The 15,401-nt window shown below is 40.9% G+C and overlaps 1 protein-coding gene across 1 annotated transcript in view; it reads right to left on the bottom strand.

Moving 5' to 3' along the window:
- Positions 1 to 644: 644 nt before the first annotated feature.
- Positions 645 to 15,401, bottom strand: part of GPR63 (G protein-coupled receptor 63) — an 83,947-nt gene continuing 69,190 nt past the window's right edge. The window contains exon 2 of the mRNA XM_004580370.2: positions 645 to 2,570. Coding sequence (XP_004580427.2) covers positions 1,164 to 2,423 — 1,260 coding nt within the window. The 5' untranslated portion in view covers positions 2,424 to 2,570 and the 3' untranslated portion in view covers positions 645 to 1,163. The remainder of the gene's footprint in view (positions 2,571 to 15,401) is intronic.

Below are 15,401 nucleotides of genomic sequence, written 5' to 3'. Positions count from 1 at the left end.
CACCATGGCCTGAACTAACTCATGCCTGCATTGTCCTTTTAAATTTGTAAGACAGGCTTCTCTGTCTCCTCAATTTTGCCCTACCGCTCTAAAAAGTCACTCTTATGCTCAGAATTTTTTTTTTTGTATTTTTATGTTCTCTTCTTTAAAATGTACATGCAGATGAAACATTTAAAAGCTATATTCCTAGAAATGATAAATCATGTTTCCTGAAACATAACATGCCATGTATAAAAACAATTCTGGGGCCCGGCGGCCGTGGCCTAGCCGCTAAAGTCCTCGCCTTGAAAGCCCCGGGATCCCATATGGGCGCCGGTTCTAATCCCGGCAGCTCCACTTCCCATCCAGCTCCCTGCTTGTGGCCTGGGAAAGCAGGAGAGGACGGCCCAATGCATTGGGACCCTGCACCCGCGTGGGAGACCTGGAAGAGGTTCCTGGTTCCCGGCATCGGATCGGCGCGCACCGGCCCGTTGCGGCTCACTTGGGGAGTGAATCATCGGACGGAAGATCTTCCTCTCTGTCTCTCCTCCTCTGTGTATATCTGGCTGTAATAAAACGAATAAATCTTTAAAAAAAAAAAAAAAAAAAAAAAAAAAAAAAAAAAACAATTCTGAAAAATTACTAAATTAATTTGACTATTATTTCTAAAAGTGCACCAAAGTAAATAGTAATAACCTTTAAAACGTCACTAACCTCCTTAGGTTATTTGAAAAAATAAAACTAAATATTTTCCAACTTAGACAGATACAGGTTTTGGCTCCATGAAGAAGGCAAAAAGCAGCAATGTTTTCCAGAACAGAACCTATAAATACAACTACACATACCTTTAGCAGCATACAAAAGGCCTACAAGTCAGTGTAACTGCAGGCTCAATAAAGCACAATCTTTATTCCTACTGCAAGACTGAACTCAATCAAACAAAAACCCATTTCCCCATTCTAAAGCAAGGATTTCTCTTGAATCCTGGAGGTATCATTTGTGATCACTTTCCCATTGTGTATCATGGGTAACAGAAATGTAACTATTCTTTACATCCTTCTTTACATCTGCTTACACACACACACAAAAACAATATTTGGAATAATAAAATCTAACTAGAGAAGCATGTGGAAGAAAACAAAGTCAATTCAGAGCAACCCCGAAATGTCATTTGGTTCCAATATTCACACTACCGTCCGATGTTCCCCACACACATAGACAGCACTAGGACGTATCCTTCGCTTTGTGTGACCAGGGAGCCGTGGCAAAAACTTGAAGGACTTGGGCATCATATCCAGGCAGGCATCATGGAATTTCTTAATCCTCCAGTAGTAGATCAAGGGGTTCAATGCAGACTTGAGGTAGCAGAGCCAGAGCAGCCAGGTGCTAATCTCAAAAAAGTTGTTTTTATAGTAAAAGTGCTCACTGAATGTTGCCACAAGGCTGTAAGTGGTGAATGGAGCCCAGCACACAATGAAGACAGCAAAGAGAATCAAAATAGTGGTGAAGGCACGCGTTTTAAACCCCATGTCAATACTCATCTGGAAGGGTCTCTGTAGGCTCATGAGACCAAGCTTGCTGGCCTGGCTGAGGCATATACCTTCAGGGTAGCTGTGGATCCTCAAGGCATTGTGACGCAGGGTGTTGAGGATGCCCATAAATGAATACAGTATTACCAGGAAGGGTATGAAGAAAGAAATGAGCGAAATCAAAATTACATATGCCTGGTAGCCTACGTCAGTCGTATATCCGAACACACACTGGGGGGCTCGGGAAGGTATCTGCAGGTCAGGGTTTCCTACAGCCAAAGGAAAAGCTACACAAAAGGAAGCTGCCCAAGATACTGCTATCAGAACCTTGGCCCTATATGGATTTAGCTTATCCTGCCTCTGAACTATAATAAGAAATCTATCAATGCTAATGATAACCAGGATGGCTACGCCCTCTATCACAAACAACCAGAAAAACATAGCAGATACCCTACAGAAAAATTTCCCAAAAATCCACCTGGTAGTAAGAATAGTTATCAAGGCAAAGGGCATGTTCAACACTGCAAGCAACATGTCTGCAAAAGCCAGGCTTGCAAGGAGGATGTTAATTGCAGATCGCATGGCAGCTTTTTGGTAAACCATGAGGCAAACTACCAAGTTCCCAAGAAAAGACACAAAGAGAATAAATATCATTATAGCAGAAAGGATGATCTGGAGAGGCAAGTTCAGGCTCTTAAAAACTGCTGGTGTTGGGGGCACAGCTGTGCTATTCACTGTCCAGGAGCTCAAAGCAGCGGGAATCGTAGTTTCAAAACTGTACCGAAGCAGAGGACTGATGCTCGGGTGCTGGAATGGTGGAGGGACCGTAACATTCATGTAGGTGTTTTCATAGACTACAAACGTCGTGTTAGACGGCCCAACATGAGATGCAGTCAATACTGCTGAGACCACCATGGTTTCAGGATGGATGATACATGCAGAGATGTGGGGATTCTTCAAACATCTCAAAGGAGAACAGAAGTTTTAGGTTCCATTGACGGGCTTGGAAACACATTCTGGAAAACAGACAAGGTGTTCCATCTTGTAAAGGAGTCCTTTTGCCTGAAAACAAGTCCAAAACATGAAAGGTAAGTGAGAAATGAACGTTGCAGATATTTTACTTCCACATCATGAAGGATCCATTTGATGTTTTTTAAATCTTTAAGTATTAAAATCTCTAGCTTAGCATCAAAATATTTTTGTTGTGTTGTTCTTAAATCTAGCTGAATATGATGGAATTCTAAAGAATCTCAAAATATATTACTTCCTTGAAGATAAAAGTTAAAACTTGTCAATTTTTTAAAAATTTCTAGCAGTATCATGGCCTTGCCACAGTCATCAGTAATATATTACTTATACATTTTTAAATAGATGCTGATCCAAGTTTTACAGCAGTATAAAACTAGACAGCAAAAATTCTGAAGTCAGTTTCTAATACAATGTGATAATTATATACTTTAGACCTAAATTCTTATAGGTAAATACTAGGTGATTTTCAATGAAAGTCTAAAACCATTTTTTGATTATTTTTTTAAAATCTATTTTCGCAGAAATCCACCACCAAAAATACTCATGCAGTCACAGAGAAAAATATTAAAACTAAAAAACAATGGTCCTCGATCAACTACCTCAGCTATGCATTGGCAATGTAAGTGCTGGGCAAATGGAGACTCTATGATGGACTATGTCAATCAGTGGATTCTCCAGAGACCGCATTGTGCTTGGAGTGGTGAGAGTGGCAGCAATCCAGATCCTTTGAAATGTCAAAAACACTCTGCCAGCTCTGCCTTCAGACCAGAGATGGTCTCCCCAAGGAACTAATGAACTTATCTGGACAATATGATGCTGGACTTTATGCCTGGCAGATGCTTCCAATGAAAGAATCTCAGCTGAATTTGAACTGTGGTAACGCAACAGGGTGGAGGAGTCCACCATGGAGGGGGCTGGGAGGTTTGGGGAGGGGTAGGGGGAACCCCACTGCCTATAAAACGGTGTCACATAATGCAATGTAACCAATTAAAAAATTTAAAAAAAACAATGGTCCTATTTTCAAAACTTTTTTCTGTTTGCATATTCTTTCCTCTCATTTAAACCTGCCCATTTCCATCCTTTTTTATTCTGATAAATATATGAGAGTATATCAAAAAGTTTGTGTAACATGGAATTAACCGCAGAAACAGAAGAACAGTAAACTTCTTTTGGGACTAGGGAGGATAGCTTTCTCTGGTCCTCGCTTGGTTCCAACTTTGGGTCCCCACCCTCTCTCACAATGACCATCAGGATCACTCCAGAAACCCCTCAAAACATACAAACAAACAAAATTCTAGAATGGATAGAGAACAAGTAAAGCTTGGAATCAGACAGGAAACGGTCAGCATGGATACACTTATACCTTACTAGGTGGGACACAAAGATTGGTTACTCCTCACTAGGGTATTGAAGATTTCTCTGCAACCCCTCCTAAAACCGTTCTGCACCTCAATTGTTGACAAATGCCTTGTTAGAGTTATAAGCCAGTCTAGACTACCCCCCAAAAAAACCTAAGTTCAGCAAAATTATGCTTTAACGCTATATAATGCTAAATTCTATAATGTAAATAGACACGAGACAGCTGAATAGTAATCTATAGTCATTTTAAGGTGCATAGAACCCGGTCGTGTATAAACTAAAATTGAAATGTCAACAAAGGAGTCACAGGATGTGGTAAAGAATTTGCTTTTTTTTTTCAACATGTTGGTTACACAATAATATGTCAATTAATTCCATAATTATAAATTGTTGCTGATGTTATGTCAGGGCTTTTAATTGATAGGAATGATACTCTGCCAGCTCTACCTTCAGACCAGAGATGGTCTCCCCAACAAGTCACTGAATTTGGACAATAAGATGCTAGTCTCTATGCTTGGTATGTGCTGGCAATGAAAGAACCTCAACTGATCTTGAACTGTGCTGATTCAACAAGGTGGAGGAATCCACCATGGGGGGAGGGTTTAGGGAGGGGTGGGGGGAATCCCAGTACCTATAAAACTGTGTCACATAATGCAATGTAATCAATTAAAAAATAAAATAAAAATTTTTAAAAAAGAGAAGTTTATTTCGGTGGGAAAATTCTGAAAGCCAAGTAAGCTTAAAAATGGCCTGCGGAAAATGTATCTCATGAAAACAAAATGCAGGCTTTCAAATCGCTTTAGCACCAAAATGCTCTATTTACTTATTCATTTGAGACAAAGAGAGGAAATAGAGAGATAGACAGAGTGCTCCTTTGTGCTGGCTCATGGCAATTCAGGTCTCACATGTAGGTGGCAGAGACCCAACTGCTGCTTCCCAGGATCAACACTAGAAAGAAGCTGAAATTGAGAGCCGGAATTAAGCCCAGGCACTCCACTATGGCACATGAACATCTTAACTGGAGTCTTAACCACTAGCTTAAAGGCTTGCCCCAATTTATCTTTTAATTCCATTTTTTCACAGGATGATTTATTTTTCAAGAACCCTCGTACTTGTATCTTCTGTTTCTTCTAAAACTGCTCTTATGTATGTTAGTAATTAACACAAGATGTTACCCAAATAAAGATGGTGATGTTAAAGAATCTATATAAGAAAATAGCTAAGAATGAAGAAGCTATTTCAGAAGATTTCCAAAGACATTTAGCTGTTTCGCTCTAACAAATTTATCACCCTCTTATTCCTACACCAAGTTCTTAACAATTTTGCAACCTACAGCTTTTTGTCTTGTTAGAAAACTGATTTGTGACATGGGTTCTTCCTTCTGTAGGAGTTTACTGAAGGTGAAGCATCTTCAATCAGAGAATGCTCTTTGAAAGCTACACAGATTCATTAAATAATTTTTTTAAAGTTCTGGGTACAATAAACACACAAAGTTTAAAATAAGACTGAATTAGGGGACTCGCAAGATGGCCGACATAGGAGGATGGTTGTGAGGGAGCTCACAGACAGAGGGATAGAACATGACAAAAGCGTAAGTGGAGCAGCATAGAGCTGCAGGGAGAGGAGAGTGAAGTTCCCTGGACAGTGTGGAGCCAAAAAAAATCCACACAACTCAGAAGAGCAACCAGGAAAAAAACAAAACAAAATAAAACAAAAGGCAGGGAAGATGGCGTTCTGCTCTAGACCTGCTGAGTCACGTTTGGGTGAAGCCACCAGGAGCCACAGCCGCAGCCACAGCCACAGGAGACGCAGGAGCCACAGAAACCGCCAACAGCCCCGCACCCACCACAGACACCGCAGCAAGAGCCGCAGCCTCTGCACCCACTGCACCTGCCAGGAGCCGCACCCGCGGCGTAGGTCCTTGCCAGCAGCAGAGGCAAGCTGCAGGAACCTGAGGTTTGAGTGAGCTGGGTGGGGGTGGCAGTGGGTCGAGGCTCCCGGAGTTAACCCTCCAGGGGCACGCACAGAGCCTGAACATCCTTGGTGCTCATCTCCCCACCCCTCCACCCCAGAGATTCCAGCATCTGGGGACACAGGACAAGTGCCTTGAAACTGCCAAACTGTGTCTTGGAGGTGACGCACAGTGGTCCACACACAGTGGTCCTGTGTGCTGAGGAGAAGGGCAGAAGGCGCACTGAATGCTCCCCCATGCCCTTTGGACTGGCACATAGCTGGGTGGTACTGACCCACAGGAACCCGTGCATGCCTCTGGGCTGTGCGGACCCGGGCGTGCCTCTGGGCTGGGCGGTCCCCTGCCAGCACTGGGGTGGGCGGTCCCACGCTGCGGGGGTGGGCGGACCTGCGCAGGAGGCGCTTCCAGAGAGCACCTGGAACACCCCACGCCCTACAGTCCTGTGCTTGGGAGACATACCAGGAGGGCACTGCAGACCCGCATGCAGGAGGTGTTCCCAGAGAGTGCCTGGAACCTCCATGCCCTGCAGTCCCTGGTACTGTGGACACACCAAGAAAGCACCTAGAATCCTCTGTGCCCTGTGATCCCGCACACAGGGGGCGCACAAAGAGGGTGCCTTCATTCCCTCATGCCCTATGGTCGCATATGTGTAGGGGACGAGCTGAGAGTGCGCTTTGAATCCACTGGGCCTTGGAAGTGGCGCCCTGAATCTAGTGTACTGGAGACACACCAAAAGTGCCTTGAAAATTCCCGCACCCTGCTACTCCACGCCTGCAGGCTCCAATCTCTGCAGGATAGAGCTTGGAGACCCCTCAGCACCCTGGTGCCTGGGTCTCTCAAAAAGAAACACTAACACAATGGGAAGAAATACCAGAAAAGGTAATGATCCAGATGAGAGAGCCAGCACCCCAACAACAAAGGATCAAACGCAAATGTCTATTTTGGGGATGCGAGATGAAGACATGGAAGATCTACCAGACAAGGAATTCAAAAAAATAATGTTAAAATCTGTCAGAGACAATGAGAAGAATTGGGAGGACTTCAAGGAATTCAAGAACCACATAGTCACAGAAATACAACAAATGAAAAGTAAAATCCTTGACTTAGAGCACAAAATTGAGAGCCTAACCAACAGAATAAATACAGCAGAAGAGAGGATCTCTGAAATGGAAGACACGCAAAATGAACATACCCAGCTCATTAAACAGCTAGAGACAAGTCTGAAAAAAGCCAAGAAGACCATACAAGAAATGAAAGACAACCTCAGGAAATCGAATATTAGGATTATTGGCCTTCCTGAAGGAGCGGAAAGAGAGTCAGGAATGCAAATGGTACTTGACAAAATTATACAGGAAAACTTCCAAAACACTTGGAACATGAACCCAGCCCAAATCCAGGACGGTCAGAGGACTCCCAGCAGATATGACCCAAAGGGATCTTCACCCAGACATATGGTGCTCAAGTTCCACTCCAACGAAGACAAAGAAAGAATCCTGAGACAAGTATGAAGCAGAGAAAAGATCACATACCGGGGAAAACCAATCAGAATCACTGCTGATTTCTCTGAAGAGACCTTACAAGCAAGAAGAGAATGGACAAAGATCTTCCAAATCCTGAATCAGAACAACTGTCAACCAAGAATAATGTACCCAGCAAAGATCTCATTCGTATTTGAGAACGAAATCAGATACTTCTATACCAAAGAGAAATTAGAAGAATATGCCAGCACAAAACCAGCTCTACAAAATCTCCTTAGAAATGCACTAAATCCAGAAAAAAAGGAGGTGAATCATAAGCAAAGATGGCAAACAGGAAGGTCTCCCCACTAAAGTCCATACAAGGAGGGGCAATTACACAGATATCAACAAACACAAAAACACATATGTATGGCAGGGCAAAATTGCACCCTCTCAATTTTAACTCTTAACACAAATGGCCTAAACTCACCAATCAAAAGGCATAGATTAACGGAATGGATCATCAAACAGGACCCAACTATCTGTTGCCTACAAGAGACACATCTAACCAGAAAAGACTCGAAGAAACTGAAAGTGAAGGGGTGGAAAAAGATATATCACGCCAATGGACGAGAAAAAAAGGCAGGGGTAGCTGTCTTAATTTCAGATGATATAGACTTCAATCTTACAAGCATCAAAAAGGACAGGGAAGGTCACTATATACAGTGGTGAAGGGATTGATCCATCAGGAAGTAATTACCATCGTGAACATATATGCACTGAATCCCAATGTGCCTAGCTACGTGAAGCAGTTACTTATAGACTTAAGGGGAGACATAGCTATGCACACAATAATTGTGGGTGATCTTAACACTCCACTAACAGCAATAGACAGATCAACAAAACAAAAACTCAACAAAGAAACAACAGAGCTCATACAAACAATAGAACAACTGGACTTGGTAGACATTTATAGAACTTTTTACCCTAAGGCCACAGATTATACATTTTTTTTCAGCAGTGCATGGCACTTTCTCCAGGATCGACCACATGATATGATACAAAGCAAATCTAAATAACTTCAAAAAGATAGGAATCATACCATGTACCCTCTCAGACCTCCACAGAATGAAATTGGAAATCAGCAATTCAAACTGCCCCAGGAAATACAGAAACTCTTGGAGACTGAACAATATGCTATTAAATGAAAAATGAATCAGAGAAGAAATTAAAGATGAGATCAAGAAATTAATGGAAACCAATGAAAACTCTGACACAACATTCCAAGATTTGTAGGACACTGCCAAAGCAGTGCTACGGGGTAAACTCATCGCAATTGGAGCTCATGTTAAGGCCCAAGAGAGGCGCCAAATACAGGAACTAAACACACACCTCCAGGAATTGGAAAAACAACAGCAGAAAAGCCCCACACACAATAGGAAACAAGAAATCACCAAAACAAGGGAGGAAACTAATCAGATAAAAATAAAAAAAAAGATACACAAAATCAATGAATCAAAAAGCTGGTTTTTTGAGAAGATAAACAAAACAGACACCCTACTGGCCCGACTGACAAAGAAAAAGAGAAAGCAAGAATTAACAGCATCAAAGATGAAAAAGGCAACATAACAACAGACACCACAACCATTAAGAACATAATTAGAGGGCCCGGCGGCGTGGTCTAGCGGCTAAAGTCCTCGCCTTGAAAGCCCCGGGATCCCATATGGGCGCCGGTTCTAATCCCGGCAGCTCCACTTCCCATCCAGCTCCCTGCTTGTGGCCTGGGAAAGCAGTCGAGGACAGCCCAATGCTTTGGGACACTGCACCTGCGTGGGAGACCCGGAAGAGGTTCCAGGTTCCCGGCATCGGATTGGCGCGCACCGGCCCGTTGCGGCTCACTTGGGGAGTGAATCACTGGACGGAAGATCTTCCTCTCTGTCTCTCCTCCTCTGTGTATATCTGGCTGTAATAAAATGAATAAAATCTTAAAAAAAAAAAAAAAACAAAGAACATAATTAGAAATTATTACAAAGCACTGTACTCCAACAAATCAGAAGACCACCAAGAAATGGAAAAGTTCTTAGACTTCTACCACCTGCCAAAACTTAGCTCAGAGGCAACAAACAACCTGAACAAACCCATAACTGAAGCAGAGATTGAATCAGTGATTAAAGATCTCCCAACAAAGAAAAGCCCAGGCAGGCCCAGACGGCTTCACTACAGAATTCTACAAAACATTCTGAACAGAGCTAACCCCAATCCTCTACAAACTCTTCAAAACAATTGAAAAGGAAGCAACCCTTCCAAACTCATTCTATGAAACCAACATTACCTTAATCCCAAAACCAGACAGAGAACCAACAGAGAAGGAAAACTACAGACCTATCTCTTTGATGAACACTGATGCTAAGGTTCTCAACAAAATCCTAGCCAATAGATTTCAAAAACACATCAGACAGATCATTCATCCGGATCAAGTAGGATTCATCCCTGGAATGTAGGGATGCTTCAACATTCGGAAATCCATAAATGTGATACACCACATCCAAAAACTGAAAAACAAGAATCACACGATAGTATCAATAGACGCAGAAAAGCTTTCAACAAAATCCAACACAATTTCCTGCTAAAAACTCTAACCAAGGTAGGCATAGATGGAAAAGTCCACAACATAATCAAAGCAATATATGAAAAGCCCAAGGCCAGCTTCATACTGAATGGAGAAAAACTGGAACCCTTCCCACTGAGATCTGGAACAAGACAGGGATGTCCACTTTCTCCACTACTATTCAACATAGTCCTAGAGGTACTCGCTGAGGCCATAAGACAAGAAAAAGAAATCAGAGGAATCCAAATGGGAAATGAAGAAGTCCAGCTTTCAGTATACGCAGATGACATGATTCTTTATGTAGAAGAGCCAAGAGACTCAATACAGAGACTGCTAGAACTTATACGAGAGTTTGGTAGAGTGGCAGGGTACAAAATTAATGAACAAAAATCAACAGCCATCATGTATGCAAACAGCCCCAAGATGGAAAAAGATTTAACCAGCAAGATACCATTCAAAATAACAGAGAAAAGTATGAAGTATCTGGGAATAAATCTAACCAAAAATGTTGAAGACTTATTTGAAGAAAACTACAAACTACTTAAAAAAGAAATTGAACAAGACCTCAAAAGATGGAGTAACATCCCATGCTCCTGGATAGGTAAAATCAATATCATTAAAATGTCTATACTGCCAAAAGCAATATATACATTCAACGCAATCCCAATCAAATTGCCCGAAACATTCTTCATGGAACTGGAGACAATGATCCAAAAGTTCATCTGGAAACACAAAAAACCACGAATAGCTAGAACCATCCTGAAGAACAGGAAGTTAGCAGGGGGAATCACAGTTCCGGACCTCTGGACATACTATAGGGCAGTGGTTATCAAAACAGCCTGGTACTGGCACAAAGATAGAGAGGAAGATCAATGGAGCAGAATAGAAATACCAGAAGGGAACCCATACAGATACAGCCAAATAATCTTTGACAAAAAGACAAACGACAATCCAGGCAAATGGGAAGGTCTGTTCAACAAATGCTGTTGGGACAACTGGTTGCTAGCCTGCGGAAACAAAAAGATAGACCCACATCTCTCACCATACACTAAGATCAAATCTAAATGGATAACAGATCTAAACCTACAGCCAGAAACCTTCAAACTTTTGGAAGAAAATGTTGGAAATACTCTGCAAGATCTAGGGGTAGGTCCCGACTTCCTAAAAAGGACACCAAAGGCAATAGAAATCAAGACCAGAATCAACAAATGGGACCTCATCAAACTAAGAAGCTTCTGTACAGCAAGGGAAATAATCAACAAAGTAAAAAAGGCAACCCACAGAATGGGAGAAGATCTTTGCACACGACATAGGTGATAGAGGGCTGATCTCCAGAATATACAAAGAGCTACAAAACAACCAAAATGTCAAAACAAACAAGCCACTCAAGAAATGGGCACGGGAAATGGGCAGACACTTCACAAAGGAACAAACCCAAATGGCAAATAAACATATGAAAAAATGCTCAAGTTCCCTGGCAATAAGGGAAATCCAAATTAAAACATCAATGAGGTACCACCTGACGCCAGTAAGACTGGCCCACATGAATAAAAGCACCAACAACACTTGCTGGTGAGGCTGCGGGGAAAAGGGAACCCTACTCCACTGCTGGTGGGGCTGCAGGCTGGTACAGCCTCTATGGAAATCAGTATGGAGAACATTCAAACAACTCAAAATCAACATACCGTATGATCCAGCAATAGCACTCCTAGGAATATATCCAGAACACTTGTTTTATGAGAAACCAACATGCACTCCTATGTTCATAGCAGCACAATCAGTAATTGCAAAAACATGGAAGCAGCCAAAATGCCCATCAGCAGAGGATTGGATAAGAAAGCTATGGTTCAGCTACTCCATGGAATACTACTCAGCTATTAAAAAAACAAAATGCAGTTCTTTGTGGCCAAATGGGCCAAACTGGAAACCATAATGCTAAGGGAAATGAGCCAATCCCAAAAGGTTAAATACCACATGTTTGCCTTAATTTAAGATGATGTGATGTTATGTATAACATGTTATGTGATGTATGTTATATGTTGTGTATAAACTAAAATTGAAATGTCAATGAGGTGGTCACAGAAGGTGGTTAAGAACTAGCATTTATTTTTAACATATTGGCTACTCATTACTATGTCAATTCCATAATGATGTAAATTTTTACTGATGGTATGTTGGAGCTTTTAATTGATTGGGATGATACTCTGCTGGCTCTGTCTTCAAACCAGAGAGGGTATACCTAAGAAGTCATTGAACTTGACTGGACAATAAGATGCTGGACTCTATGTTTGGTATATGCTTGCAATGAGGGAATCTCAACTGAACTTGAACTGTGGTTATGCAACAAGGTGGAGAAATCCACCATGGTGGGAGGGTTTGCGGAGGGGTGGGGAGAATCCCAGTACCTATGAAACTGTGACACATAATACAATGTAATTAATGAATAAAAAAATAAATAAATACAATGGGAAAAAAATAAGACTGAATTTATTCATTGTTTGAGCTTAAAATCAGTCATTAATTTTAAGGATAGCTGCCAACAACTCAGTATTCATTTCCTGGTGTGTAAAGGGTGAGAGTAGCAGGTTTGTGAGAACGAAGATCTAGCAATGTTGTCAAACCACAGATATCTGTCACACTCGCATCTCCCCACAATCCCCATGTTTGTTTCCAAGGCTGCTATTATGAATAAGTATATTGATCCATTTGTTCAAAATATCAACTTCACTAGCTACTATTTTTATGCATCTTCCTCACATTTTAGCTTGAAATGCAAGACATATTTGGATAAGATACCACACAAAGCCAGTAATTTACAAACTAATCACAAGGGACCAATAGAAAGGCAAAGTTAAAATGCTTTATTCCATAATCACTTCTCCAGAACTAAAATAATTACACTGAGAATACAGTGTTTGCTAAATAAATCATTCTCAAATCAAACTCACCTCTGGATAACAATCATGAACATTCATATGTGTACCTAAATTGTAATACAATAGCTAAAACTGGGTTTGATCAATAAATTACACATATTCATCCTGCAATAGTTCACATTTTAATAAACTGAGTTTGTGTACCACATCAGAAACAAAACCAAAAAGCAGAATGGAAACAAAGTAAAATTTTATTTTAAAAGATGCCTTGAAAGCACTTATGTTTGCATTATACAGTATGATACCTTTTCTGTCATTAACACTCCTTGACTACAAAACAAATTTAATTCATTCATCAGATATTTATTGAAGAACCTATGAGAAAAATAATGAGCAAATGGTGCCTTCATTTCTTGTACTTTTTAAAGCAGTCTGATCATACAATCTATTTCTGAAATCACACTGAAATGATAGCAAAGTGATTTTTAAAATGTATACATACAAAAGAAGTATGAAAGATATATTACTAGATAAAAGAGGGTTTTTGTAAACATTTTAATGTAAAAAGTAGATGGTGATGTGGTGACTGACTCAACAAAGAAGAAAAAACAAGTTACCCTTGTAACTTGTAAGCTTTAAATAATCTGTAACACCCTTAGGCTCACAGGGAGGTCCTAGACACCAGCTACCACAGAAGGAGTGAGTGAGTCTGAAAACAGTATAGCTGACTGAAATCAGGCCCACTAGAACCCAGTTCACATCCAGGTCTTCTTTGCTCTAAGCAATTACGTGAAAGCACAACACCTCCATTTCAGTCTCCCAAGTCTGTGGCACAACCAAATCTGACAAGCACAATCAAAAATACCAGTGCTGGGTTGAAAACAGGATTGAGTAAACATCTGAAAACTCCAAATTGGGAACTGAGCTCCTCTCTCCTGGACGCTCCCATTCTGCCAGAAAACAGGTGTCTGTTGCCTTTGCAGAAAACTCAAGAGCTCAGACATTCCTGTCACTGAACAGCCCTCTGTGTGGGGGTTGAGGAGGACAGATCATACATGGTGTATCAAAGATAACAACAGAAAAATTCCAGGCTAGTGCTCAGTCATCTTGAGAACTGAAGACAGATGGCTATCAATCCCAGCTTGATAGCTCTTGAACAGAGCCTCTCAGCTTCTCAGTGCAGAATTGGATTTATGATTGTTTCTTTTATATAGCCTTGATGGAAACAACTTAAGGAATATTAGATTAGTGATGAGCAAAATGTTTTGTTTGGAATATAGCAGAACATCACTGCTGCTAGGGCATTCCTTTAATCTTTTATAGTATTTTTGCTATTTACATTATTCTCAGAAAAAAATATTAGATTCTCCTTGAAGGCACAGACTGATTTTCATTCATTTCAGTATTCCCTATGATTAATATGGCTTGCAAAAAAAATAATAAATGTTTGGAAAATTAAGATAACTTGCATTGTGTTTTGTGAAATCATGAAGTATATTTTTTAATCATATGTACACACAAAAGTTATTCAAATGAGGTTTTTCTATTTTATTTAAAAAGCACAGAGGCAAAGGAGAACAGCCACTTTTCTCCGCAAATGCCTACAGAAGCTGGGGCTGAGCCAAGCTGATGCCAGGAGCCTAGAAATTAATTTTGTGCTTGGGTATACAATGGGATGGAGATGGGTGGGAGTTCTGAAGTTCCTGCTTTGAAGAATTTCCTTTGCCAATGGAAACCTTTCCCTGTCTAATGAACTTACAAACATTGCAAAAACAATCACCAAAGGCCTCACCTGCCTCATGAGACTTTTGCTCTTCCTAAGAAACTTGTCCTACCACCTCTACTGCTTCTACACCTATAAAATCAGTCTGTTAAGTCCCAGCAGAAACCAAAGTGTAGAGCCCAGCACAGTAGCCAAGTGACTAAAGCCCTCCTCTTGCCTGCACCAGGATCCCATACGGGTGCTGGTTCATATTCCAGCTTCTCACTTCCCTTCCAGCTCCCTGTTTGTGGCCTGGGTAAGCAGTAGAGGATGGTCTAAATCCTTGGGACCCTGCATCCACATGAGAGACCATGTGGCCACTTGGAGAGTGAACCAGCAGATGTAAGATCTCTCTGTCTCTCCTTCTCTCTTTCCAATAAAAATAAATAAATCTTTAAAAAAAAAAAAAGAAACCAGAGTGTAAATTATAAAGTATGACCTGTAAAAAGATACTAGGTACATAAAAAATGCAAAACTTATATGCACACACACATACATGTATGTGTTTGTGTGTACATATACATAAAAATGTTTAATCAGATCAGCAGAAATATTAGATGAAATTCACTCATGTTGGCATATTAACATTCTGGATTCCATGTGTTAGGTTCAGTTGTTGAAAATGTCTCAGTAGCTAATGTTATTAGTTGAATGAAGTCTAATCCCACTATGTGAAACTGAGATGCTAAAAACTTTCTCGGTGTAAACAAAGCTACCCAAAGACCTACATCAATTATACTAATGGACCAGATTTATAACACCTATTCACTTCTACATCACCTGGGAGGATATAGAAGGCACAGGTTCTGAGAAATGTGAGAGAGATTCAC

This window comes from Ochotona princeps, chromosome 1 (genome assembly GCF_030435755.1).
Source record: "Ochotona princeps isolate mOchPri1 chromosome 1, mOchPri1.hap1, whole genome shotgun sequence".
Lineage (NCBI taxonomy): Eukaryota > Metazoa > Chordata > Mammalia > Lagomorpha > Ochotonidae > Ochotona > Ochotona princeps.
This window is presented reverse-complemented; position numbering and strand designations above follow the sequence as displayed.